Source organism: Fusarium flagelliforme, assembly GCF_020744385.1.
Source record: "Fusarium flagelliforme strain FIESC 12 MPI-CAGE-AA-0113 chromosome Unknown B0J16scaffold_3, whole genome shotgun sequence".
Taxonomy (NCBI): domain Eukaryota; kingdom Fungi; phylum Ascomycota; class Sordariomycetes; order Hypocreales; family Nectriaceae; genus Fusarium; species Fusarium flagelliforme.
In genome coordinates this window covers 1,031,914-1,054,517 of record NW_025763505.1, presented here as the reverse complement: position 1 = coordinate 1,054,517, position 22,604 = coordinate 1,031,914, and the positions used below count along the sequence as shown (strand labels likewise).

The 22,604-nt window shown below is 49.1% G+C and overlaps 10 protein-coding genes across 10 annotated transcripts; 6 read left to right on the top strand and 4 right to left on the bottom strand.

Annotated features, from left to right (window-relative positions):
* The first annotated feature begins 318 nt into the window (after window positions 1–318).
* On the top strand, window positions 319–2,786 carry B0J16DRAFT_91895 (ZIP zinc transporter-domain-containing protein). Its single transcript, XM_046134683.1, has 3 exons — window positions 319–843; window positions 909–1,039; window positions 1,090–2,786. Exons 1-3 carry the CDS (start codon window positions 768–770, stop codon window positions 2,497–2,499), a joined length of 1,617 nt encoding a protein of 538 aa, XP_045984264.1. The 5' UTR covers window positions 319–767; the 3' UTR covers window positions 2,500–2,786.
* B0J16DRAFT_412818 (uncharacterized protein) lies at window positions 2,769–4,535 on the bottom strand. The gene is made up of 2 exons (XM_046133345.1): window positions 4,418–4,535; window positions 2,769–4,363 (listed from the first exon to the last, which is right to left on the bottom strand). Exons 1-2 carry the CDS (start codon window positions 4,497–4,499, stop codon window positions 2,940–2,942), a joined length of 1,506 nt encoding a protein of 501 aa, XP_045984263.1. The 5' UTR covers window positions 4,500–4,535; the 3' UTR covers window positions 2,769–2,939.
* Window positions 4,536–4,840: 305 nt separating this feature from the next.
* Window positions 4,841–5,461, top strand: B0J16DRAFT_382232 (RNA polymerase, subunit omega/K/RPB6; the record flags this gene model as incomplete). The annotated part of the gene is made up of 4 exons (XM_046131222.1): window positions 4,841–4,881; window positions 4,935–5,192; window positions 5,246–5,365; window positions 5,425–5,461. The coding sequence occupies 4 exons, from the start codon at window positions 4,841–4,843 to the stop codon at window positions 5,459–5,461; spliced, it is 456 nt and encodes a 151-aa protein (XP_045984262.1).
* A 1,361-nt stretch (window positions 5,462–6,822) lies between these two features.
* Window positions 6,823–7,275, top strand: B0J16DRAFT_382231 (uncharacterized protein; the record flags this gene model as incomplete). The annotated part of the gene is made up of 2 exons (XM_046131221.1): window positions 6,823–6,915; window positions 6,979–7,275. The coding sequence occupies 2 exons, from the start codon at window positions 6,823–6,825 to the stop codon at window positions 7,273–7,275; spliced, it is 390 nt and encodes a 129-aa protein (XP_045984261.1).
* A 678-nt stretch (window positions 7,276–7,953) lies between these two features.
* Window positions 7,954–9,326, top strand: B0J16DRAFT_361775 (Alpha/Beta hydrolase protein). The gene is made up of 3 exons (XM_046129778.1): window positions 7,954–8,762; window positions 8,820–8,924; window positions 8,979–9,326. The coding sequence occupies exons 1-3, from the start codon at window positions 8,094–8,096 to the stop codon at window positions 9,060–9,062; spliced, it is 858 nt and encodes a 285-aa protein (XP_045984260.1). The 5' UTR covers window positions 7,954–8,093; the 3' UTR covers window positions 9,063–9,326.
* A 1-nt stretch (window position 9,327) lies between these two features.
* On the bottom strand, window positions 9,328–12,142 carry B0J16DRAFT_370314 (docking domain of Afi1 for Arf3 in vesicle trafficking-domain-containing protein; the record flags this gene model as incomplete). The annotated part of the gene is made up of 3 exons (XM_046130357.1): window positions 9,328–9,931; window positions 9,979–11,220; window positions 11,252–12,142. 3 exons carry the CDS (start codon window positions 12,140–12,142, stop codon window positions 9,512–9,514), a joined length of 2,553 nt encoding a protein of 850 aa, XP_045984259.1. The 3' UTR covers window positions 9,328–9,511.
* A 1,107-nt stretch (window positions 12,143–13,249) lies between these two features.
* B0J16DRAFT_336945 (uncharacterized protein) lies at window positions 13,250–14,818 on the top strand. The gene is made up of 3 exons (XM_046127295.1): window positions 13,250–13,472; window positions 13,540–13,972; window positions 14,027–14,818. Exons 1-3 carry the CDS (start codon window positions 13,470–13,472, stop codon window positions 14,440–14,442), a joined length of 852 nt encoding a protein of 283 aa, XP_045984258.1. The 5' UTR covers window positions 13,250–13,469; the 3' UTR covers window positions 14,443–14,818.
* Window positions 14,819–17,314: 2,496 nt separating this feature from the next.
* B0J16DRAFT_265706 (uncharacterized protein) lies at window positions 17,315–19,543 on the top strand (the record flags this gene model as incomplete). The annotated part of the gene is made up of 3 exons (XM_046123406.1): window positions 17,315–17,969; window positions 18,060–19,227; window positions 19,282–19,543. 3 exons carry the CDS (start codon window positions 17,315–17,317, stop codon window positions 19,541–19,543), a joined length of 2,085 nt encoding a protein of 694 aa, XP_045984257.1.
* Window positions 19,544–20,110: 567 nt separating this feature from the next.
* Window positions 20,111–21,126, bottom strand: B0J16DRAFT_91795 (transcription factor subunit Med10 of mediator complex-domain-containing protein). The gene is made up of 3 exons (XM_046134682.1): window positions 21,041–21,126; window positions 20,888–20,990; window positions 20,111–20,828 (listed from the first exon to the last, which is right to left on the bottom strand). The coding sequence occupies exons 1-3, from the start codon at window positions 21,078–21,080 to the stop codon at window positions 20,459–20,461; spliced, it is 513 nt and encodes a 170-aa protein (XP_045984256.1). The 5' UTR covers window positions 21,081–21,126; the 3' UTR covers window positions 20,111–20,458.
* An 805-nt stretch (window positions 21,127–21,931) lies between these two features.
* On the bottom strand, window positions 21,932–22,497 carry B0J16DRAFT_318011 (uncharacterized protein; the record flags this gene model as incomplete). Its single annotated transcript, XM_046125413.1, has 2 exons — window positions 21,932–22,099; window positions 22,153–22,497. The coding sequence occupies 2 exons, from the start codon at window positions 22,495–22,497 to the stop codon at window positions 21,932–21,934; spliced, it is 513 nt and encodes a 170-aa protein (XP_045984255.1).
* Window positions 22,498–22,604: the final 107 nt, after the last annotated feature.

Genomic DNA, 22,604 nt, shown 5'->3' with positions numbered 1-22,604 from the left:
ATCCTCGTTAATAACGCACTTTCCCCTCTTAAATGTCTTACTACTGCTACTGTACAATCACAATAAGGCGCGACTATTCGTAAGCCAAAGGCCAACAAAAAGACCGTATCGTCCAATGGTGCGCGGATGCTGAGACGTGAGAACCTTGAGGGACACTTTGATGGAGGTGCACGGGCAAGATGACCCCAGTCTTGATGCCTCTAAAAAGACAGAAAGGGTCCAAGGGGGAGGACTAGATAATCTAGGGTTTGTCTATTCGTCTTCTGACTTGAAAGAGGGCAAGAGTTTCGAAGTAGTTTCCATAATGATCCATTTGAAATAGACCCTGGCTTCCTTCGTGACAAAGCTTATTCTTCTGTGCTTTCTTTCTTTCCTCGAAACCTCGACTCTCTTTGTCTCTATTTCGAGTTACAGCGCTTAGCTCATAGAGGTTCTCGCTGTCATTGATCGATCACCATTACTCGATTAAAAAGGTCTCGTCTCCGTCTCCTCCGTCCCCGCTCCCCTACCTAGTCTACCGCACCTGCGCTAGACAAAATCGCATCGGACCTTGCCCCTGCTCCTTCGCTACGTCAGACATCAACCAAAAAAAGATCGACAGGCTCTTTGCTCTCTCTCTTTGCGCCCGTAACTACACTATACAATACAGCACAGAACAACATCTGGAATTGAGGGCCAGCTAAGAGCACAGTCTACAATATCATCCTCCAGGCCCATCACCATCGAGAGCGCATCTCCTTCACAAAAGGCGGTACACTATTAACATCATGGCCACGGCGGTGGCCTCGAGCGGGCTCGACAATGATACCCGCGGCTGGATCATGTGTGTTGTTAGCGGAATTGGTAAGTCGCACTCGTCTCTTTACTTCAATGCGCTTTAAGAAATAGTATCTAACAATCAAATACAGCCTGCGTTGTTGGCGCCTCCATAGTATGTGTTGACGTGATCGTACGCTTGTTTCCTGGCAAGAAGAACTTTCGCATCCAGGATAGCAATGTTTTCCTAGCTTGCTCCCTCAGCCTGAGTTTCGGTGTTATGGTAATGTCTCCGACTGTATGCGCCTATCGTCATTGCTAATGCGCCCATAGCTCTTTTCCGCATTGTATAGTATGCTGCCCGAATCCAAAGACTACTTCAAGCAGGCCAAATGGTCTCAGCAAGCTGCTGGCCTCGTCATGATGGCCTGTTTCGTTGGCGGTTTCATCGGTATCCAGGGTGTTTCGCGAATACTTCACCAGTTTATGCCGACTCACGTTGTCGAATGCGATCATTCCCATGATGACAATGCGAACGCGAACAAAGATACGTCATGCCAACATGAGCGGCGACAGTCCAGAGCAACCCGTCGCCAATCTTCTCGCCCTCGATCGTCCCAAGCACCTATTGATAAGTCGCTGTCTGGACTTGCCAACGGACACACACATAATGCCGCCACCGAGTCCACACCTCTGCTCGAGTCGACGTTGGATAGCCCGACCAGTCCTCTCAAGCGCCAAGCATCCGCCCGCGACGACCTGCGACGACCCGCTAGTCCAACCCGCAGCCGCACAACTACTGTACTTTCAGACGCCTTTCCCGAGAGAAGAAAGTCAATGCGAGAGGTCCACAAGCGCGTCATGTCCTTTGTTCAAGATACAAAGTGCAATTGCGACGAGTCGAACTCTTGCTACGGATTCTCAGATCCATGCGGTCAGGAATGTTTTAAGCATCTTAGCAGCCGTACCAGCCTACCTAGCAGACCTGGACGACAAGCTCAGATTCTTCGCACTACCACAGGGTCATTCCTAGGTCGCGGACACGAGAACTCTCATGCCCCCCACCATGATCATCACCATGACCATGAATGCGAAGAATCCATCGAGCCTTTTGTTAGACCTACATACCGCACCAGCCGAGCCAAGTCACGCGAGCCTTTGGACCCGATCGTCCCAGAAGAAGACCCCGAGCACGATTCCTCATGCTCGTCTGTGTCAGGCGATGAGGATGTCGAGGCCCAGCATCATCACCACGTCCCAACCAACGCCTTCTTGTCCATTGGTCTGCAGACTTCTATAGCTATTGCTTTGCATAAGTTCCCCGAAGGTTTCATCACGTATGCAACCAACCATGTGAACCCCTCTCTGGGCTTCAATGTTTTCATGGCTCTTTTCGTCCATAATATTACCGAAGGCTTTGCCATGTGTCTGCCACTATACATGGCTCTCGGTTCTCGTTGGCGTGCCATGGCTTGGTCAGCCTTCCTCGGTGGCCTCTCTCAGCCTATCGGTGCAGGCATTGCTGCACTCTGGTTCAAGGTTGCTGATAGAACAAACATGCAGCCCAGTGCGGTTGCTTACGCCTGCCTCTTTGCTGTTACATCTGGCATCATGGTTAGTGTAGCGTTGCAGTTGTTTGTGGAGAGTCTGAGCCTCAACCACAGTCGCAACTTGTGTATCTTCTTTGGGTTCCTCGGCATGGCTTTGCTCGGATTCAGCAACGCTCTTGTAGGTTCTCACTAGAGTCTTCGACTCCATGAGATATACACAGCTTACAAAAGCATTCATGTTACACGAACTTATACACCGGTTTTCCTTTTTTATTCATTCCTTGACTCTTTTCTGCGCGGTGTTAGGTTGGCTCTACTTACCTTTATCTGATTCATTGGGCGTGGACTGAAAAATTATCTTGGGACCTGGGGATTATTTATAGAATGGAAGGATACCATGCATCCGGGAAGCACATATTATAGGTACTAGATACAACAAGGACTTTCATTATTTCAGTGAATCATATCCCACTTTTTGTGATTAAAACATTCCATTCATCAGGTGGCATAAATATTTCGTTCTCATGAGAAAACTTCCACCAGAGCCTTGAGGCTGGGTATCTATTTGCTTTTCCGTTCCGTCATCAAGTGAAAACGCCATTTTCTGTTTTGTTTACATAGTTCCTTTTTTCATTATATGGCACCGAGAGCTGGATCGACAAGAGGGTCCTGAATCGTTGGATCGCGTGCCAAAAGAAGTATGTTGGTCTCGTCTTCAGGCCAGTCATCCTGAAGAGGACCGTAGTCCATAGATGCAGCGAATATCTCATCCTCTGACATGATAGGCCAAGAGGGCGTGTTGGGATAGCTATTGTCAAAGGAGAACTGGGAGGGATCAAAGTAATCCCCAGACAAGAGCAAAGAGGGGTCGGGGTTTGGTGGGTGATACAACTCGACGTGTGTATCTCTGTCGTGATAGCGGATAAAGGCTTCGTGACAGTGAGGACATGAGATGGTTCGGTCTGCCTGGTTGGCGGCGCCGGAAAGCTCATCGATGAGATTAATTTCTTGAGACGGCTCTGGCTTAGAGAGTTTGGGACGCTCCTCGGCAAGGTGCTTGAGGCTGTAGCGAATGTGATCTTCCAGTCGACTCTTTGTGCTGAATTTGTCACCACATCCTTGATCGTTCGTCCAGCCCTGTAGGCCAGAACTGCTTAGATCGACTTCGCCACAGACGAACCGAACTTTTTCGTGTGCCGTGCGAATATGCGCATTCACGTTCGATTTCTTGGTGAACTTCTTGTCGCAGTCAATAAAGGGACAAGGGATGTTCTTGCGATCCTCAACAGATTGGCCAGAGTGATGCATTTCAATGTGTCTTTCAAGATCCCAGCGTGAAGCTGGCTTGAATTCACAGAAGATGCAGTTCTGATGCTCTTGGCGGATATGTGCTTGAAGTAGCACTTCTGTCGTGAACCCAATACGCTGTTCAGTACCATCAGGCATTTTCTGCAGGCCACATTCGCCACACCAGAACTTTGCTTCGCCGTGGTCTTTCTCCCGATGCCGCTTAAGAGCCGCTTTTGAGTCAAAAGCTTGTGTGCATCCCTGCTCAGAGCATTGAAGTGCAGGCAAGCCTTGGTGGTCCTTACGGACGTGCTTGCTCAATGTTTCCTTCTTCCTAAAGCTCTGTCCACAATCTTGGCAGCGGAATCTCTCCTCGCCTTCGTGAACAGCCTGATGACGCTTCAGACGAGTACCTGTAACGAAGCTCTTGCCGCATCCCTCCTTCGGACAAACATGTTTTCTCTCGAGAGTATGGACAGCTTTTATATGCTGTTTCAGATGCTTATCTTCGATATAGTCTTTGTCGCAGCCATCGTAGGAACACTTAAATGGGCGGGAGTTGGTGTGGGAATTCAGGTGATCTCGGAGTCTCGCAGGTCGATTGAACGTTTTGGGGCAACCAGGCCATGTACAAGCAAGGGTTTTCAAATCCGAGGGAAACTTGGCCCGTGGAGTCGTAGCAGCCGTGTTGACAGTTTGAGGCGAGTCGGGTCCCTGGACAGAATATGGAGTATGAGCACTAGTCAAGTCGTCCTCGGCATCATCAATGTCTAGATTTGTATTAGCCGAATATCTTGGAATTAACCATTGCTGAAGTTTCATACATATATCATCAGGATCGCCGCAATGAAGCTTTTTGGCTGGTGGCACTTCAGGCGCTGCCTCGACAGCGTCTCTTTTGCTCATGATGGTATCATGCCGAGGGCGACTTCGATTGTGAAGGGCAAATCGAGCTTGCAAGTGGCAGAATCAAGATGATTTTAAGGCGGTGACCTTGATTTTTTTGGTGGGGGACGACTTACATCGACAGGGATTAGAAGCAGGCGCGACCCACTCTACAGCTTCCGCGCCGGAACCATTGTCTAAAGCTGCGCCGGATAAACGCCGGCAGAACCGGATTTTACTTTGTTCTTCTCTAGAACTTTTTTACGCGGTTGGACTGGTCGTTCCTAAAACCATTCACTGCAAAGACAACCTTTGTTGACAACACTTTCGCTCTCAATTAACCTCTGTCAATAAATCACATCATGTCTGACTTCGGCGATGATGATATGGGCGGCGCTGGAGGGTAAGTTTCTTGGCAACCTCGTGGAAGCGCACGCGATTCTAACTCCTAGGCAGCGACGAGCCTATGTACGAGGATGAGGAGATCAATGACTACTACGACCCCGAGCCCGAGGAGGGTGATGAGCAGCAACAAGACGGTCCCGATGATAACGTTGTCGTTTCTGGAGATCCTTCTGCTGCCGCCAACGCGCTTAAGGGCGGTGACAAGCTCCTGAAAGACAAGAAGATCCCCGAGAGCGAGCGAACCACAACACCCTATATGACCAAGTACGAGAGAGCGCGTATTCTCGGCACGCGCGCTTTGCAGATCAGGTTCGCAAAGTCTTGATGAACTGCAGCAGTACTGAAAGACTAACTCCTTGCAGCATGAATGCGCCTGTCCTTGTCGATCTCGAGGGTGAGACTGATCCCCTACAGATTGCTATCAAGGAGATGCGGGAGAAGAAGATCCCTTTGATCGTGCGGCGATACATGCCTGATGGCTAGTAAGTGATGATTGCTCCTACAGTGGCCGGAACGTTCTTTGTTAACGCGTGTGGTACAGCTATGAGGACTGGACCTGCGAGGAACTGTTGCAGTAAGCGAGATAAGAATTAGCACGAAACGAAACAAAACGATTGCCCGCCGGGCGCATATACCCATGCGACCTTCTTTAGACTACAATCGAGCTGGAACGTCGTGCGCTCCCTTCTGGCTTGGCATATTGAGTACCTAGTGTATCAGGAGGTTAATTAATGATGTATAAGCGCGGCGTTTGAGATTGGTTTACACAGGAACTAGAAAAAAAAAAGAAGGAAATCACATTGCTTCTGTGTCTCCTTGCACGAGTGTGTTGATTGACTCCGCCGAAGGTGTTCACGAAGACGGAAACAGTAGCCCCTACAGTATGTACCGTTGACGGAGGTTGTCACGTCACATCTGGCCCAGCGTGGATATGCTCGGCGGAAGTGCACGCGGGAATGATGTCAAGCGAAGACAACTTGTTTGGGGTATCATGGTCCAGATAGGCTCGGCCAAATTGTGTTTCACTGAAACAACGGCGCGAGACATGACGGCACCTTCTGTTCTTGGACGGCGAATGCGCACTCTCCTCATATACGTCACAAGGTCTGATAGACGGCCAATCTCCAAGCAAGGGAGCAATCTCTCATACCATTCAATTTCGACTTGACAGACCAAGACGTCTTATCAAGCCAAAAGAAAATAAGGATTTGGACCCTGCAGCTTCAGTGGCTCGTTGCACATTGAAGAGCGTCTCAGTTACCTTGAATTGAATTGTCCAACCATAGGTCTAGAATGTTCTTCCTAGCCTCCGATTTTTGTGTCACCTTGATCCGGAAACGGGCCAAGCCTAGAACAAGAGCCGTGGCAGCCGTAGCTTCGCAGATCATACGAGTAAACTTTAGAACGACCTTAGGGTAGCCCTACTGAGTTTGGTTCCTCTTGTTGGTTTTGTTCGAGAAGAGTGGTGGTACAGACGTTGTGGATGACCAAATGATCATCGTCTCCAGAGAGTCGGCGCATTCACTCGACATGACGTCGGCGGAGAGTTCTTTGACCCTACAGAACGTGGATTAAGCGATGATGAAAGGTTGCGTCTAGTTTAGTCGCGCGAGTCAATGCATAAGAAAAGTAGGCGAATTGGATAAACCCGTCTGTCGTGGAAGTTTGTTATAAAACCGGTTGGTCGTACCTGCCGTGTTGTGAAGGAGGTGGTTGGCAGTGACAAACAACAGGAAGGATCGACTAACACCAACTTGCCTACCTCGACCAATTGCCAATATATAAACAATTCAAATCCAACCTCTGCTAAATATCTCTTTGACTCCAACCCATCTTACTATCGATCTTTTCTCAAATAGTCACTGTCTTTGGCAATTTGATTTCCACTACCGACCTACATCTAGGTATTTAACGACAACATAAGTTTGCGACGACCGCCATGAAGTGCTCTCAGATCATCGCTGCATTTGCTTCGGCCACGAGCATTTCTGCCTTTCCACTATTATCTTTGTATAAGAGAGAACTTGGAGGTGTAAGAGTTCCCTTTTGTACCTTGTGTCTATACCTTAAGCCGTACTGACCTTTTGTCACCCAGGTCTTGCTATGTACAGGTGCCAACTCAACAGGCACATGCACCCACGAAGTATATGAGTTCGATGTATGCCATCAACTCAAAGCGCCTTTCTATCATAACACGAGCACGTTTTCCCCAGATGGCGAGGATTTCTTCTGCTACCCTCGCACGGTCGATTGCGACGGCATCTGCAAGAGCCCCACAGGGTGTACGTTCGGTCCAGTCGACTACGAGTATGAAAACAAGGCCAACTTGACTGCTATCGAGTGGAACACCCTTATCAGCAGTTTCAGGTGCGAGCGCAAGGACAAGTCATGAGTGAGAGGTTGTGCATCTTCAGTCGGGTAATTGTGAGGAAGATGTTTCTTATGAGCTGGGCAGTTGTCCCTTGATTTCAAAATTCGGAGTTCGTTGGAAGCGATTGGCGTTTAGGCGTGAATATGGTTGACTGGTAAATAGCTTGGAATTAGTCTGGTAGAAGACTGATAGGAATAAGAATTCGGGTTCCTCATCAAATACAGCCTGCATGTTGTTGTTATCTGCCTGTCAACGGTGAATGAGCGTTGTTGCGAGTTCTTGATCCACCAGACTGGGCACGGAGTAATGGACAAGAACGCCGGATAGAGATCTCTGGACTTGTTAGCAATGATTGTGATTTTTTGTTAGCATCCCGGCATTGATTCAGATCAAGCAGACATGTATCAGTACAACGGATAAAGTCATGAAATACTCATAAGATAGCGAAGGGATTGTATTATAATAAGAAATACATCCGTGATATCTAGAAGACCAATCAATATATTGGCCGTATCTTGTCTCCGACCCGTGACACGGAGGAGGTTCCGGACTCCGGAGCGGGGAATGAGATCAAATCGGGGAGATAATTCGGCATTCGTCATGTTTGGGTAGTGGGCATCCCGGTAACGATGATGATAGTGGGGTTAAAGGTTACCCCGGACCACGCCTTAACTGGAAGCTTCCCCTCCTTGGGGACAGCTCAAGTATTTCATAATAAACTACCTGACGTCTTTTACTTTCTCTTCTTCTCATTCTTGAAACCAACATCAACCTGATACCCCTCAATTGACCTTGTTTAGCAATTGTCTTTTGATCTTTCTCACATCAAATAGCCCATCATGGCCTTCACCACAAATGCCACCATCAACAGCTTCGGCGGACGCTTCCTGAAGCTCTCTCACAAGTCCGCCGTCACTGGAACTCCCATGAACGCAACCCTCTACCTCCCCGGCTCCGCCTCATCTTCCAAGCCTGCGCCTCTCCTCATCTACCTCTCCGGTCTCACATGCACTCCCGATAACGTCACAGAGAAGGGCTTCCTTCAAGCCCACGCCTCCAAGCTCGGCCTCGCCCTTCTCTACCCAGACACTTCTCCTCGCGAGACCGACCTGCCCGGTGAGCACGACTCATATGACTTTGGCAGCGGTGCTGGTTTCTACATCGACGCCAAGAAGGACCCCTACAGCCAGCACTACAAGATGGAGACATACATCGCCAACGAGCTGCCTGACCTCATCTTCAAGGAGTTCAAGGAGGTTGACTCATCGCGCGTCTCCATCTCTGGTCACTCCATGGGTGGCCACGGTGCTTTGACTCTGTTCCTCAAGAACCCCGGCAAGTACAAGAGCGTCAGCGCCTGGGCTCCCATCTGCAACCCTTCTCAGTGCCCCTGGGGTGAGAAGGCCTTCAAGGGTTACCTTGGTGAGGATAAGGAGGAGTGGAAGAAGCACGACGCTACTGAGCTCCTCAAGAGCTACAAGGGCAACTTCCCCGCTCTCATCGATGTTGTAAGTTTAAATTCATAGCCTCCAATCTCATGATCAAGATCTCACTAACAATATCAGGGCACTGGCGACAACTTCTACAAGCAGAGCCAACTTCTTCCCGAGAACCTCGAGAAGGTTGTCAAGGATAACGGCATCGACGGCCTGAACCTCCGTTACCAGGACGTGAGTAACCTAGTATACAACCCCCGAAACGACTCGGCACTGACACACTCGCAGGGCTACGACCACTCCTACTTCTTCATCTCTACCTTCGGCGAGGACCACGTCAAGCACGCCGCCAAGGCTCTCGGTCTCTTGTGACTACCACGCAGTGCGCTGTAAGATAGGTGAAAAGCCAACAGTTCTTTGACAAAATTCGGTTGGGTTTATTTACGGCGCCATCTTGGGATAAACAAAGCAGCATGGTCTGCTCACGAGAAGCTAAGGCTTTCGGTTTTATTGGTCATGATGATACATGACACTGGATTATAGGTAGCTGAGAATGGGTCGTGACCCTTCCGACCAAAGGACGCAAAAAGCAAGTAAAATGATAATGTTCTGTAACGATTCACTTATACGTAACCATCAATGAATGTGAACCATGACTGTCGTCTCCCTCCCATATATTTGATCGAAACGCCGCCTAGATGAGTCTTGAAAGGTATCTAATGCAAATCCATGTCATAACACCTCTAGAAGAATCACCTTCAACATTTCTCCAGTCCATAAATAACGTCCTTAAGCCCGCATGTCAACTCCGTTTGGAACAATCAGCTCACCACTCGCTCCATCTCTGGGCTTATACCCTCCTTTTCTAGCTTCGCTTGCATCTCTGCATCCACTTCCCGACGGAGGCGCATATATGCTAGCTTCTCAAACCGACTGAGACTTCTCCACCAGTGCTGACCTGCTTCGTGGTCGGCGATGCGTTCTAAGAGATCTGCTGTTCTAAGACGGACCTCGCGGTCCTTGTGGAAAAGGCCGAGGCCGAGATAAAACAATCCTGCATGGGATTCTGGAGCAACGCTAAGGAGCAAGCAAATCTCATCATATGTATGTACATGTTTAGAGACCGTGAGGTAGATATCTCTGCTTTGTGCAGGTGTCAAGCGCTGCATTCGCAGACGGTCATGGAGATGGGCGAGATCAAGACCTTTTAATGGTCGAATAGTATATATCTGTGCCAAGTCCTGTATAGTGTTAGTTGAGAATTACATGCTTCTGGATCAGTCCTTACCTGGATGAAGCTGTAGTAGCTTCGAGTGTTGCGCCATCCTTCGATTCTTGTCACATTACCAGCAAGCTCCTTATGCTTAGCTGTATCATCTGGCCAGACATATCCATGCCCGTTGGCCCCTTGCGGCATCAAGTCCTGGTCTTCGCCTCCGATATACAGGGCACTAGCTCCGTACACGCTTTCCTCGAACTTGGCCGCGATCTGTGTGAATTTCGCAACCCAGTCTCTCCACTTAGCTCGAATTACACGCTCACCATGTCTTGCAGCAATGCTTCTCAAAACATCGGCCATGAAGGCATTGTCACCCGTGTAATCCTGGCTTGTGTTCGTCGTACCACTTGCTATGGTTGCAAAGGCTGCGTTCTGCTGCTGGAAGTACTGCAGGCCTTCTGTCACAGGCGCAGGGTCGATCTTTGAACTGATCTTGACCCTTCCAGTGGGCAGATCGCACAAGACGTCCCACCATTCGGGGTGAAGTTCAAAAGTTGGGTTCGTTACACCAGCGATAAAGCCAGGCACGTTGAGCAAATCATCGATCTTTGTTAGATCGGTGTAAGGGAAAGCATGTCGTGTAAACCCACGAAGGATGCCGCCCGAGGCCAACGCACACGCGGCCAAGACAGCCTCGGCAACCTCGCCTGAGGGCATGTTATAACCCATAAAGATGATTCTCTTTTGTGTCAGTAGCGCATTCGCTAGCACAATAACCGGATGTGTGTTCACTCCATTGCTTGTGAGATGAGGATGTAGCGTGAACGGTTGTGGAGATTTCTGATGAACATCTGAGAAGTTTTGAATGAGTTTAATGAGTGAGAAGTCACCGACGGTTTCCGGCATGACAGCAACAGGCACTTTGATGGGGATTGGTATGCCCTTGTACATGACCTTGCTCTCAAACTCATGTGTGTCACGGGGAACCGAGTAAATCGACTGGCCACCTTCAACATGGGCCTTTGTACCAGCTCTTGAAATACCGGTCATTTTTGTTGGGCTCCTTGTCGCATCCAGCGAAGCATCTGTCGCCTCCTCTCGCTGGTCTTCGGCTATCCGCATCTGAATCATCTGCTCGAACTTCTCCACAAAGAGATCCCTATTGTCACTGGCTTGTAATAAATGGCGCTCCAAAAGACTAAGTCTGGGCATAAGGGACAAATCCATGGCGTTGACTGAGTCGTATAGCATGGCTAATGTCTCTGGAACGGGTGCTTTGAAGTATTCCTCCAAAGCCAGTAGTAGTAAAGGCTAGATACGGTTAGCTGATGCGCGTAGGCACAGGATGTGTGTGAAGGCTACTTGCCTTGTATATATGCAAGAAGGGATGTCGCGTGCAGATGGCCATGGCCTTGACAATGGCCCCTCGCTTGACTGACTTGTCATGTTTTGTGTTGACTAGATTCAGCACATAAATTAAGGGAGGGCCCTCGCCGCCCTCAGGTTCGCTATCGGTAGATTCGTCGTCATCTTCTTCATCGTCATCCCATTCCTCTTCTGGCAGGTCCTCTTCGTTTTCTTCGCCCTCCTCGTCGATTACACCAGCCGCCTTGTCACGTCTTCTTTTACGCCTCTTCTTTCGACCTTCTTTATTCTTGCGTTCCTTATCCTCATCCTCTTCGCTGGTGTCCTTGTGGAGGAAGAATATTGTCCAATCCTGGTTACGGGCATGGGCTTGATCCGGCAACATGAGCTCAGCCAACATATTCTCGTCGCCTGTGATCGCAACTGGATACTGGTGCTCCATGACAGGTCCTCGATCAATATCGAATGATGCGACAAGGATGTATTCGACATGGTTCTCGGTAGAGCTTCGAGGGTACTGGGAGCGTAGCTTTCTGGAAGGTCGAGCATGAGGGTTGGTTCGTCGAGGGGCGGACAAAGAAGAATGCTGAGAGGAAAGTCCTGTCGAGGGCGTCTTTGATCGAGAATTGGGATCAGATATGCGATCAGCTTCGGGTCCTGGAGGCAGGGGTGACCTCGAAGGAGGCGGCGAGGCCTGTGACATTTGCGATTCTGGGCGCGAAGAGTGAAACGAGGCCAAGGAGGTTCGTCGATTGGGCAATGAAGCATTGGAGAAGTTACTGATGCTGTGCTTATGGCCGTGGGTATTCGCGGTGCTGTTGGACGTCTTGGATAAGAATGGCAGCGTCGACTGAAACGAGGAAGCCATGATGGAGATGGAGATGCAGGCGGAGGCGGAGACAAGACAAGGCCGAAGACGGGATCAGACCGGGGTTCCGAGACACGAAACACGACACCCTCGTATGGACCGGATTGGGTGATGTGATTTCTTGCGTTTCGACTCGGGAGGTCCGACAGAAGAGTGTACGGTACCTTGACTAGGCCTGCGCTGTGGTTGAAGGATGCGGTGTACTGTTACTGCAATGCAATGCAGCAGTGGGATCGACGCTTGTACGTTCCACTTTGAGCGTCACCTACTGTAATATTCTCCTCAGTCGAACGCTGTGAATTGAAACAGTTGGGTTGGGTTGGTATGATTAGAGCAGAGCATAGCACAACACAGTGACACTGCCAGTTGCTTTGCTATCGGACATGCAACAGAAACAGATTTAAAGACAGTCTTGTAGCTGAGACATGGTCCGCCACAGGGTGAATGAATGTGGGCGCAACCTGAACCTGGGCGAAGGCTTGACTTGCGTCGCCTGTGGGGATAGAGAGGATGTATTGGTGGGACAAGGTTGATTCAACAAACGACAGTCAATGTGACAGAATGTTCTTGTCTCGTTGAAAATAATCGACAAGATATTCACAAGTAGTTGAGAGTCTTGATAAAGGGTTAAAAGACCATTTACGATCCCATATCCACAACGTCGGGTCCAGGCTTCCCCCTCATTCCCATTTAATAGATTGACTTAACCCCTGAAAACGGTTCTCTACCTGTCGCAAGACCGGTTCCATTTATTAGTCTCCAATTGGACCTATTTCGTTAATCAATCAGCCGCCCGAATCTTGATTAACTGCAACCAACTAAACGTCTTTAGAGATACATCGTCAAGAAAAAAGACCCGACCACTCAAAACTCGTCCCCACTAAGAAAAAGGGTCGCTCTCATCCCCCTGCGTCCCCTGAAATCGCAACCTACCTTCAGCTTGTGGTAGGCTCCAAGGTTAGAGCATCCATGCTCCCTTTTAGCGCCATGCGAGTGCCATGACACGGGTCTTGGCTTTTCACATGTGGCTCACGTTGTGGCGTATCTGTGGCGTCCAATGTTCAATGCATCTCCCTGGGAACCACTTTCTTGTTTACTTTGGCGAGCCTCGTTAAACCGCATTACAACCCGACCTCAATTCTTCCCCAATTGACGACAACGGCTGCCCATAACCATCCCACAAATCCATAGCCTGTCTTATACTGTATCTCACTCTTATTACCACCAATTAATCTCAAACTATTCGCTTTTTCTTCCTCGTCCCTTCCAAACCTGTTTATTTTCCCATCTCCGCTCGTCAAACACGGACGGACCCACGTACAAGACAATGGTACTCCTTCCATGACGAACAATCCCTGACCAGTGACGCCCGGCCCAGCTAACGCCTTCTTTTTCAGTCTGTACCGGCGGCATACAAGCCTTCGCCTCTAGGCTATGGCTCTTCTCCCACTCGTAGTTCACCCTTTCGTCGAGCCGAATCTCCTGCTTCACCGTCTCCCCTCCGACATACCACACCGACTGGATCCCCAACAAAGGCCGGACCTCTTGGCTCTACCTCGCGCTTTGCTAGAGCTACCACTCCTACAAGTACACAAAATAGCTGGACACCAAAGCCCAAGACACCCGTGAAAGACGAAATGGCTTCTCCATCACCCTCACGACTGTCGGCTCCTCGAACTCCTGTATCAAAGTCACTTGGTAACGGCAATGCGCTATCGCAATTGCAAGCGACCCAAGTTCGAACACTCCGCGATGCGTTCCAGATCATGGATCGAGACTGTGATGGTGTTGTGAACCGAGAAGACGTTACGGATATGCTTAACCAGCTCGGTATGAACCATATACCCAGACGATACGACGTCAATAACTAACATCACGCAACAGGTCTTCCCTCTAACCCAGCCGATGTATCCCAATTCTTTCCTCCATCAGCTCCTCAAACCATCAGCCTAGCAGTGTTTCTGAACTCGCTTGCCGACGCACTCGCAGCTCTTTCGGATAGTGCCGACTTGCTCTCCGCCTTTTCGGCTTTCGATAACGACGACAGCGGTCAGGTGGACGTGGTTGAGCTGCGCAATGCTCTTCTAAACACAGAACCCGAGCCCGGCGAGAAGGCGTTGACTGCCAGTGAGATTGATAAGATCATGAATGGATTCACTGGCCGACGAGCCTTTAATCGCAACATGAACGCCCACCTAGGAGCCAAGAGAGGCGAAGTGTTCAAGTACCAAGAGTTTGTCGGCTCCATCATGGGGTCTAACAATGGTTCTGATAAGAATTCTAATGAACACGAAGACTAAGAGACCTTGTGCATCATGCGTTGTTTCTACGGCTGGAAGGTACGGAGTATAGGCATGCTGGCACTGACATGGTTGTCGAAGCCGGAGCATAATTTCTTGCGGCACTGTTTGTAAAATGACTGAAAACCAGTCTTTTCTTGCTTTTTGTTCTATTTGATATCAGATTATGGTGAATTTGTTATGTAAAGGGTGCCGGCACTTGGGTATGGTTCATGGGTTAGGTAACGCTTGGGAACAGCATAGGTTATCGGATGAGAATACGAGTAATTCCTAGTATTGGGACAAATGACTCAGGGCACATTGTGTTTGTCGTCTTATTGTTATTGAGTGAAGGATGATTGCTTTGAAAGGGTAGGATGTGTTGCATAGATCAACTGTATAACTGGCATGCAAAAACACTGCGATTCAACACCAACGTCCCCTATGATCAAGAGCATATTAGTCACTTGACAGCACTTCTCTGGACGTGAAGCGATACGTGATAGGTACGTATCGTAGGACCTATATCACTGCTGTGTTAAGCTGAAGCCGATAGCGGCCCGCGACTAGGATACGCAAGGGGATGATACATGGATGGTTGTGATGCCTGAAACTATCTCGTCATATGTATTATTCAGACACTGCGGCTGAGCAGCTAGTATTAGCTTGTTCCAGATATACCATGTAGTATAGTCTAATATGTCTACCAGCAGCATGTATTACCTTTTCCTCCGACTGTACAACGTGGAGATGTTTACCAGCGTGGTACAGCAATACAATGGATGCACGGATATTGTTGCACGTGGTATTTATGATACCCGTTTCGACATTACAGTACAGAGCTATGACATAACTTTAATTATGATATCTATCTATTTACAACACATGTGCTGATAAAGCCACCAACTCAGGTCCTAGATAGTATACACAGAGACGTTAATGAACAGGCTGGATAATGGCTCTGGCCTATGCTGATAGGCGTAGAAAAACAATCCGGGGCAGCCGTGGATTGCAATGATTTGCAGTCAAGCGAAACGCAAGCCCCTTGACGATCCCAAATTTTCAATTTCACCAGACAACGAGCAGGGCATGGATTCAACCCGCCACCCGTTGAGCCGTTTAGACACGACAAGGAAAGCCTGGTGAGGGCGCCTAAAACGCAGCCTGTAAGAATCGAGGATGGCTGGTGAGAATGTGTTATTCCAGGGTCCCGAACTCGGCCCCACTGAACCTTCTAGAAACATGACGTCTTGTTAAGTGCAAAGCCTCGATAGTAGGTTAGCCTATGCGGGCCGGTGAACGGTGAGTTACGGGCTACGGGCACTAAAAGTTGTTAGTTGCTCGCGGGGTCAGAGGAGTCGGGATTGTATGTAATTATCTGAGTTGACAGATTTCTCTCTCCATCTGTCTATTGTATTGTGCCTTGGCAGTCGATGGATACTCGATCTTGTCGTCATTATGGCTATGCTGTAATTTCAAGACTTTTTTTTCCCGAGTGCTGCCATAGGTGTCTCGAGTTTGATAGACCAGACTATCCCAACCTCCAACCTACTGTCTGGACTATTTTGGTTGGCTCAATGTCTGAGGACAACTCACTGCATATGCAGACTAAATGGATAAGAACCAACTATGCTTTTTTCTCCTCCATCATATTTGCTCGCTAAACTTCATTGTCATTGCACATGGTCCTTGCTTAATTGGTAGGTTGTCATAAACTCCATAGACGGGGGTCCGTAGTGGGGAGTTTTGAAGCTGAAGCGCGTGGTGACAAGGCCAAGGATATCTGTCCTGGGGAACGAGGTACAAGAAAGATACTCGCACAGCAGACAAACATATTTACCGTGTGTTGCCCAAGTCTCGGAGATGGATAGCCGTAATGGATTCGAGGATAGATATGGTTTAATATGTCCTTGGAGAAGCAATACAAGTCAGTTGTCCTCAGGTCAGGCAGAAATAAAACAACAAATCGCTTAGCCTAGACTGGCGTATGTGCCTACGGTAGGCTTCCGCCGTGAGCCGCCGTCGGTAACTGGGGATACCTGCAGAGCCCAGCCTTCTCCTTCAAAGGATGGATGGATATGGATATGGGTGTCTTTTGCAATGATCCGACAGGCTAATGGGAGTCACAAGTTAGAGTGACGGATTACTCGGATAGGAAGTCCAACAGTTTGATCTTTCATTTTCACACCTACCTAGTTTTAGTATGTCTCTCCCATGGGACGTTGGGGAGGAAATGGATAGGATAGGGAAAATGCCCTGGGGCTGATAAATCGGCTGGGCTGAGTTTCCATGTCGTTTGGCTTGTCACTCGTCACTGTCATAGCCCGGTTCGCTCATCTCATTAACATCAGTCAGTCAGTTAGAGAGTACCAAACTTAGGACTTGTATTGGCTCAACAAGGATCATCATTTTCTCCTTCATCATCTCATCTTTTCCTTCCCTGCCCCCGATTTTGTTTTCTTCTTTCTTTCCTTTCTTCTGAATCTTGATCATCTAGGTGTCATATTTCGACTCTTTGTGTGTACTTTTTTAATTCTCTCCTCATCTTCTAATTCTAACTTTGGCTCCAACAGACTCGCTAGTACTTACCTCTCCGCTATCTTCTACGGTCTTCTAAGTACCGGTCCAGTACTGTACAGAGTCCATACCTCGCCCGCTCCTCACCCCTTTTAGGCTCAGAGCCGCACGACCTGTTTTTGTCCCGTCCCAGTCCCAAGGAGCCACTTGAGAGGGACAAGGCCCCGGAAAAAAAATCGGGTTTTTTCTTAACGCCCGTTTAGGGCATCGACTCAAGTAACCGGCATAAGCTTGTTACGGGGATTCTTGGGGATTCTTCCATCCCAACTAAAGTTATTCTGGCATCGGAACGGAACTTTCTTTGGTCCAATTTCAAATGAAGAACTTCTTCGGTAGCGGCAAGAAGCCAAATTCCTCCTCCTCCACTCCTCCCCCTTCCTCTTCAAGGAAATCCGCCACTTTCGAGGAGCGCGACCGTGAGCACGACGCTTCTGAACAACCACCGCCCTACTCCTCCGAACCTTCATCGCCCGCCCGCGAGAAGTCGCCTTCAAAGTCTTCAAGGAAATCATCTCGGCCCTCATCTTTCGCCGAACCATCCAAGACCCGCTCTTCAAGGCTATCGAGGCATTCTACCGACCCTAGTCACTCCCACTCTCATTCTTCCTCTCGTCGACCCAAGTACGAGCCTGAAACGCACCCTCTTAACCTCCCTCCCGAAGAGCGCAAGCGATTATCCGCTCTCGCCGCAGCCATGAACGGTAACTCGATGGACGTCGATAGCGAGCCTGTTAATGGCGCTCGCTCTACGACTCCTCCCAATCAAAAGGCCAACGCCCAGGCCAACTTTTCCGTTCCTATCCCCAACGGCTCAAGTCATGATGACGGCGCCCCTCCTCCTCCTCCTCACAAGTCCAACCCTGGAAGCCCAACCATCACACCCGAGGAGGATGCCGAGTCTTACAAGAATGCGGGCAACCGCTTTTTTAAGGACAAGAACTATCATAAGGCTATCGAGCAGTACAGCAAAGGTATGCATTGCCACTTGCCATGAGGCTCTTATTTCCATAACCTTTTCAGCTCCACGTAAAGTATCTCCAAATGCTGACATCCAATCGCAGCTGTCGACTTGTTCCCCTTCTCCGCTACTTATCTAGGCAACCGAGCTGCTGCTTATATGTCTAACGGTCAATATGAGAAGGCTCTGGAAGATTGCTCCAGGGCTGCCGACTCTGATCCCCAGAACGCCAAGATCCTTCTACGATTGGCCCGTATCTATACTGCTCTGGGCCGACCAGAGGAAGCCATGACAACATTCAACCGCATGGATCCCCAACCATCCGCTAAGGATGTAGCCCCGGCCAAGGAAATGCTGCACCACATCCAGTCTGCCCGTGATATCCTCCAGCAGGGCAACGGGTCTGGTATGTCTATGGTGCTTCATGCTCTTGACCTGGCTGAGCGAGGCCTTGGTTACCGTGTTACCAAGCCTCGCAAGTGGCAGCTTATGCGCGGAGAGGCTTATCTATTGATGGGACGAGAGAACTCCTTGGGAGAGGCACAAAACATTGCTATGAACCTTCTCCGACACAACAACCAGGACCCTGAGGCCCTTGTCCTCCGTGGACGTGTTCTGTATGGCCAGGGCGAGAACGATAAGGCTATCCAGTGCTTCCGCATGGCCATTAACTGTGACCCAGACTTCCGCGACGCTGTTAAGTGGTTGAGAATTGTTCAGAGACTTGACCGCATGAAGGAGGAGGGTAACGCCGACTTCAAGGCTGGTCGCCTACAGCCTGCTATTGAGAAATACACCAATGCTTTGGAAATTGATCCCTCCAACAAGAGCATGAACTCCAAGCTGTTGCAGAACCGAGCACAATGCAAGATTAAGCTCAAGCAGTACGACGATGCCATCGCCGACTGTGAACGAGCTATCAGCCTCGACCCCGGTTACACAAAGGCCCGCAAGACCAAGGCCAATGCTCTTGGTGGCGCCGAGAGGTGGGATGATGCCGTCAAGGAATGGAAGGAAATCCAAGAGCTCGAGCCGGAAGACCGCAACATCGCCAAGGAGATTCGCAGGGCAGAACTTGAACTCAAGAAGGCCCAGCGAAAGGACTATTACAAGATTGTTGGCGTTGAAAAGACGGCTACAGACAACGAGATCAAGAAAGCATACCGCAAGATGGCCGTCAAGCTTCACCCTGACAAGAACCCCGGCGATGCCCACGCCGAAGAGAAGTTCAAGGACTTGCAGGAAGCTTACGAGACCTTGAGCGACCCTCAGTAAGAGACCCCTTACACGCATCGAAGTGAACACATTACTGACCCGACTTTTAGGAAACGTGCCGCTTATGACAATGGTGATGATCTTATGGACCCTAACGATATGTTCGGCGGTGGCGGTATGGGCGGAGGCATGGGTGGCATCGACCCCGAGATTCTCTTCAGCATGATGGGCCAGCAAGGTTTCGGTGGCGGCGGCGGCGGCGGTTTCCGATCAGCTGGAGGCTTCCCCGGCGGTGGTGGCGCCCACTTCAACTTTGGCGGTGATCCTAGACAGCGTGGTGGTGGATATCCCGGTGGTTTCAACTTCTCATGACCACCACATGGCGCTGATGATGACGATGACGACCTCGAAGATAGTGAGGATGAGGACTCGTTTTATTATTACGAGGATGATGAGGATGATGAGGATGATGAGGATGATGAGGAAGATGGAGAGGACGACGACTACACAATACCCCTCAGTGGAGATGGTTTCTACCCACAGACCACGGAAAGCAAATCCCAAGGTCAGGGGCAACACCAAGAAGCTCATGATCGGTTGGTCGATTCTGTGCGACGATATGGCACTTTCTTTATGGCGGCCGCTGTCTTGCTTCCATGGCAAGCGGTGATTCTCGTTCTGGCGCTTGTTGGATCCGCATACATTTGCATGAAACACATTCCGGTCTTTGGGAGGAAACCCCCGTCGAGGTTGTAGAACGTTCCGACTACATACAAGGGAACTTTGTATATGCTACACAACATACCATTGTTCGGCGTTTGTTTCAGGCATAGACATCAATGATAGGCATGGCAATGCACAAGGATAATGGATTGCTTATACAAGGTCAAAGGGACCAGGATATGATCACGAATTCTTTTAGAACGGTCCCATGGAATTTGTGTTTATGCATACAACACCAATATGACTGAAGATATGATAGTCGTCCTCTTAGATTCTGTATGAGAATTCGATACCCAACCGTCAATGCTAATCACGACTGTATTGATCTAATCGTATTTTGACATTCGCTAAGCATTTCGTCGAGACCGAAGTCGTCTCTTGGCCAAATCTGATCTTGAATAACAGAGTCATGTCGCATAAGTGTACGCTACGTTTACACCAAAGACAATGCATTAAGTTGCGCGGTATCATACGCGCCTAGGGTATCATAAATCCGCGGCCCAAAAATAACTACCGCGTGAAAAAAAGGAAACATCAAAACCGTCTATCATCCTCAGCTTACTCTCAAGCAGCTGACGAAGACGCATGGTTACTGGCACCATTTTGCTGCGGCTGCGATTGCGACTGCTCTCCGTTCCTTCTGCCCGGCGGCACACCTCCTGTAGCCTCAACAACCTGAGCCACATCGTCGCGCAGCTCAGGCATAGCAGTGGTCATATTCTCGGCCAGAATATCGCGGAAGGATCCAAAGGCGTTGAGTTTACCGCGCATGAGCTGGTTACCGCGACGCACGAGCTCTACGAACTCTCGTGTGTAGATGTCCGGGTTACGGCCGTGTTCGACATACTCCAGGAGTTCTGGGGGCACGGAGGGGAGGTTATGTGGTGGTGAAGCTGATGTGTGGAGTGTGCGAAGGGACTCGGAGAGTGTTTTGCTAGAGATTTGTCAGTTTACTTGTTGCAGGGGTATTAGATTGATGTTTGGGTGTCGTACATTTCGTTGATAAGGACTTCTCTACTTGAGCGGCCAACGGAGTCGTAAGTTGAGACTTGGACCATTATTTGGTAGAGATCCTGGATGATGTCCTTGAGCTGTTCTTTGGGTATGTTAGTGTATGACAGAATATCGATTTGGGAAGAGACTCACGCTCAAGGGCATTATGGTCTACGCGATCAACAGGCGCCATCTTGACGTTGTCGTAAGTATTGATAACGAGATGTTGGATGTTTACATGCGATGCTTTGTCTAAGCTTCATGAATGGGATTGAATTTAGCGGACTAATGCTACTCCGGGTCCAGGCGGGCGGGAAGTGGGGGATAGATATTGATAGTGGTGGGGTATCTTATCAACAACACTGGGAGCTTCTCGAATACCATACTTTTATACCGGAACATTCAATGTGAATATGTCGATTCATGAGGTAAGAGTTGAAGGGCAGTTTATTTAACCTCTTGCTCAAAAACCAAAAAGAGAGTCTATCAGTAGCATGCAGAAAAATAAACCCTTTTCATCCGAGAGAGCAACAACACAATGACATGACTCCAGACCCGTCCCTCCTATCTATTCGAAGTCCAAACACCACCGCATGTTATCGTAAGTTGTAAATAAATACCGATGCAATTTGACAAAAGGAAAAGAAATTGATCCTTTGTCATTCCTGTTAAATCCAAAACTCTGCTGCGCACTCGCATACGACCCGGATAACCTTCAGCTCAGGTTTATATCTACCCTTATAAACGGATCTCCCAAATCGCTTTCTTATGCCAGAACGTTCCCATCGCATAAGCTCGTAATAGAGCATTTTCCCGATCTGTAGACTGTTCATATCTTAGGAAACTTGTATAAAAGAAGTTCGGACATGCAGATAATTAACATCTACCAAATAGCCCGAAATAACCGGCTGGAGAACCTAGTATTCTAAAGGCTGTTTATTCTGTTGGTTATATTTTGGGATCAAGTGTACCTTGGTTAATACTTACGGTCCCTTGTTTAACCCTATCATCAACAATCTCCTTCCACCTAGCCTGGTAGGCCATCTAAGGGTCGACCGTACCAGTCCCTTTATCTTCATCTTCATCTTTAGAGTCAGAGTTAGACTCTGAATCCGACTGTGAGGGATACTCATCCTTGACTTGGGGAGTAGCGGGAGGAGTGGGAGTTACTCCATCCTCCTTCTCGTCAGCCTCTCGTTGGTCTTCGAGGGGCTATTCCATATTAGTACTTCAGCTATAGCCAGTTGCATAACACTACCACATACCTTCTTGGTCCCATCTTCGTCCTCATTCTTGGCCTCTGCATCAGCGGCGTCCCGGAACTTTTGCTTCGCCTTCTCAAGTTCGCAGGATAAATCGCTCGGGATATGATCGTGGCAGAGCAAAAGCCTTGTCGCTTCCACAAGGACCGGACTCTCAGCCCGCTTCCGAAGGGGAAGGCTGTTGAGCTTCATCATGTGGTTATTATGCTGGACCATCTTTGCCTGGCCGATAGATCTGTCGCAAGTCCGTCCCTTGCTCTTGGCGTTTCCTATACACCTCGGTCCTTTCCGGTAACACGAAGCAAAGATGACCTTTGGGTCCAGCGAAGGGGAAGTGAAAGCAGGCATGTTTAGAGAGACTGTGTGAGACGACAGTAAAACGCAGAGTAGATAGAAAGATGACCAGATGGTAAGAAGTTGAGAAGAAAAACAAGTTCGACATGATAAAATGGCCC

What these genes read in the sequence shown, in the direction of transcription:
- B0J16DRAFT_91795 (XM_046134682.1), bottom strand. Translation starts at nt 21,080, where the DNA reads ATGGCGCCTGTTGATCGCGTAGACCATAATGCCCTTGAGC. An exon ending in AGACCATAATGCCCTTGAGC is followed by an intron (nt 20,991 to 21,040) that starts GTGAGTCTCTTC and finishes ACATACCCAAAG; the next exon opens with AACAGCTCAAGGACATCATC. An exon ending in GAAGTCCTTATCAACGAAAT is followed by an intron (nt 20,829 to 20,887) that starts GTACGACACCCA and finishes ACAAATCTCTAG; the next exon opens with CAAAACACTCTCCGAGTCCC.
- B0J16DRAFT_361775 (XM_046129778.1), top strand. Translation starts at nt 8,094, where the DNA reads ATGGCCTTCACCACAAATGCCACCATCAACAGCTTCGGCGGACGCTTC. An exon ending in TCCCCGCTCTCATCGATGTT is followed by an intron (nt 8,763 to 8,819) that starts GTAAGTTTAAAT and finishes TAACAATATCAG; the next exon opens with GGCACTGGCGACAACTTCTA. An exon ending in TGAACCTCCGTTACCAGGAC is followed by an intron (nt 8,925 to 8,978) that starts GTGAGTAACCTA and finishes ACACACTCGCAG; the next exon opens with GGCTACGACCACTCCTACTT.
- B0J16DRAFT_336945 (XM_046127295.1), top strand. An exon ending in GGATATGCTTAACCAGCTCG is followed by an intron (nt 13,973 to 14,026) that starts GTATGAACCATA and finishes ATCACGCAACAG; the next exon opens with GTCTTCCCTCTAACCCAGCC.
- B0J16DRAFT_91895 (XM_046134683.1), top strand. Translation starts at nt 768, where the DNA reads ATGGCCACGGCGGTGGCCTCGAGCGGGCTCGACAATGATACCCGCGGC. An exon ending in GTGTGTTGTTAGCGGAATTG is followed by an intron (nt 844 to 908) that starts GTAAGTCGCACT and finishes AATCAAATACAG; the next exon opens with CCTGCGTTGTTGGCGCCTCC. An exon ending in GCCTGAGTTTCGGTGTTATG is followed by an intron (nt 1,040 to 1,089) that starts GTAATGTCTCCG and finishes ATGCGCCCATAG; the next exon opens with CTCTTTTCCGCATTGTATAG.
- B0J16DRAFT_412818 (XM_046133345.1), bottom strand. Translation starts at nt 4,499, where the DNA reads ATGAGCAAAAGAGACGCTGTCGAGGCAGCGCCTGAAGTGCCACCAGCC. An exon ending in CGGCGATCCTGATGATATAT is followed by an intron (nt 4,364 to 4,417) that starts GTATGAAACTTC and finishes ATACAAATCTAG; the next exon opens with ACATTGATGATGCCGAGGAC.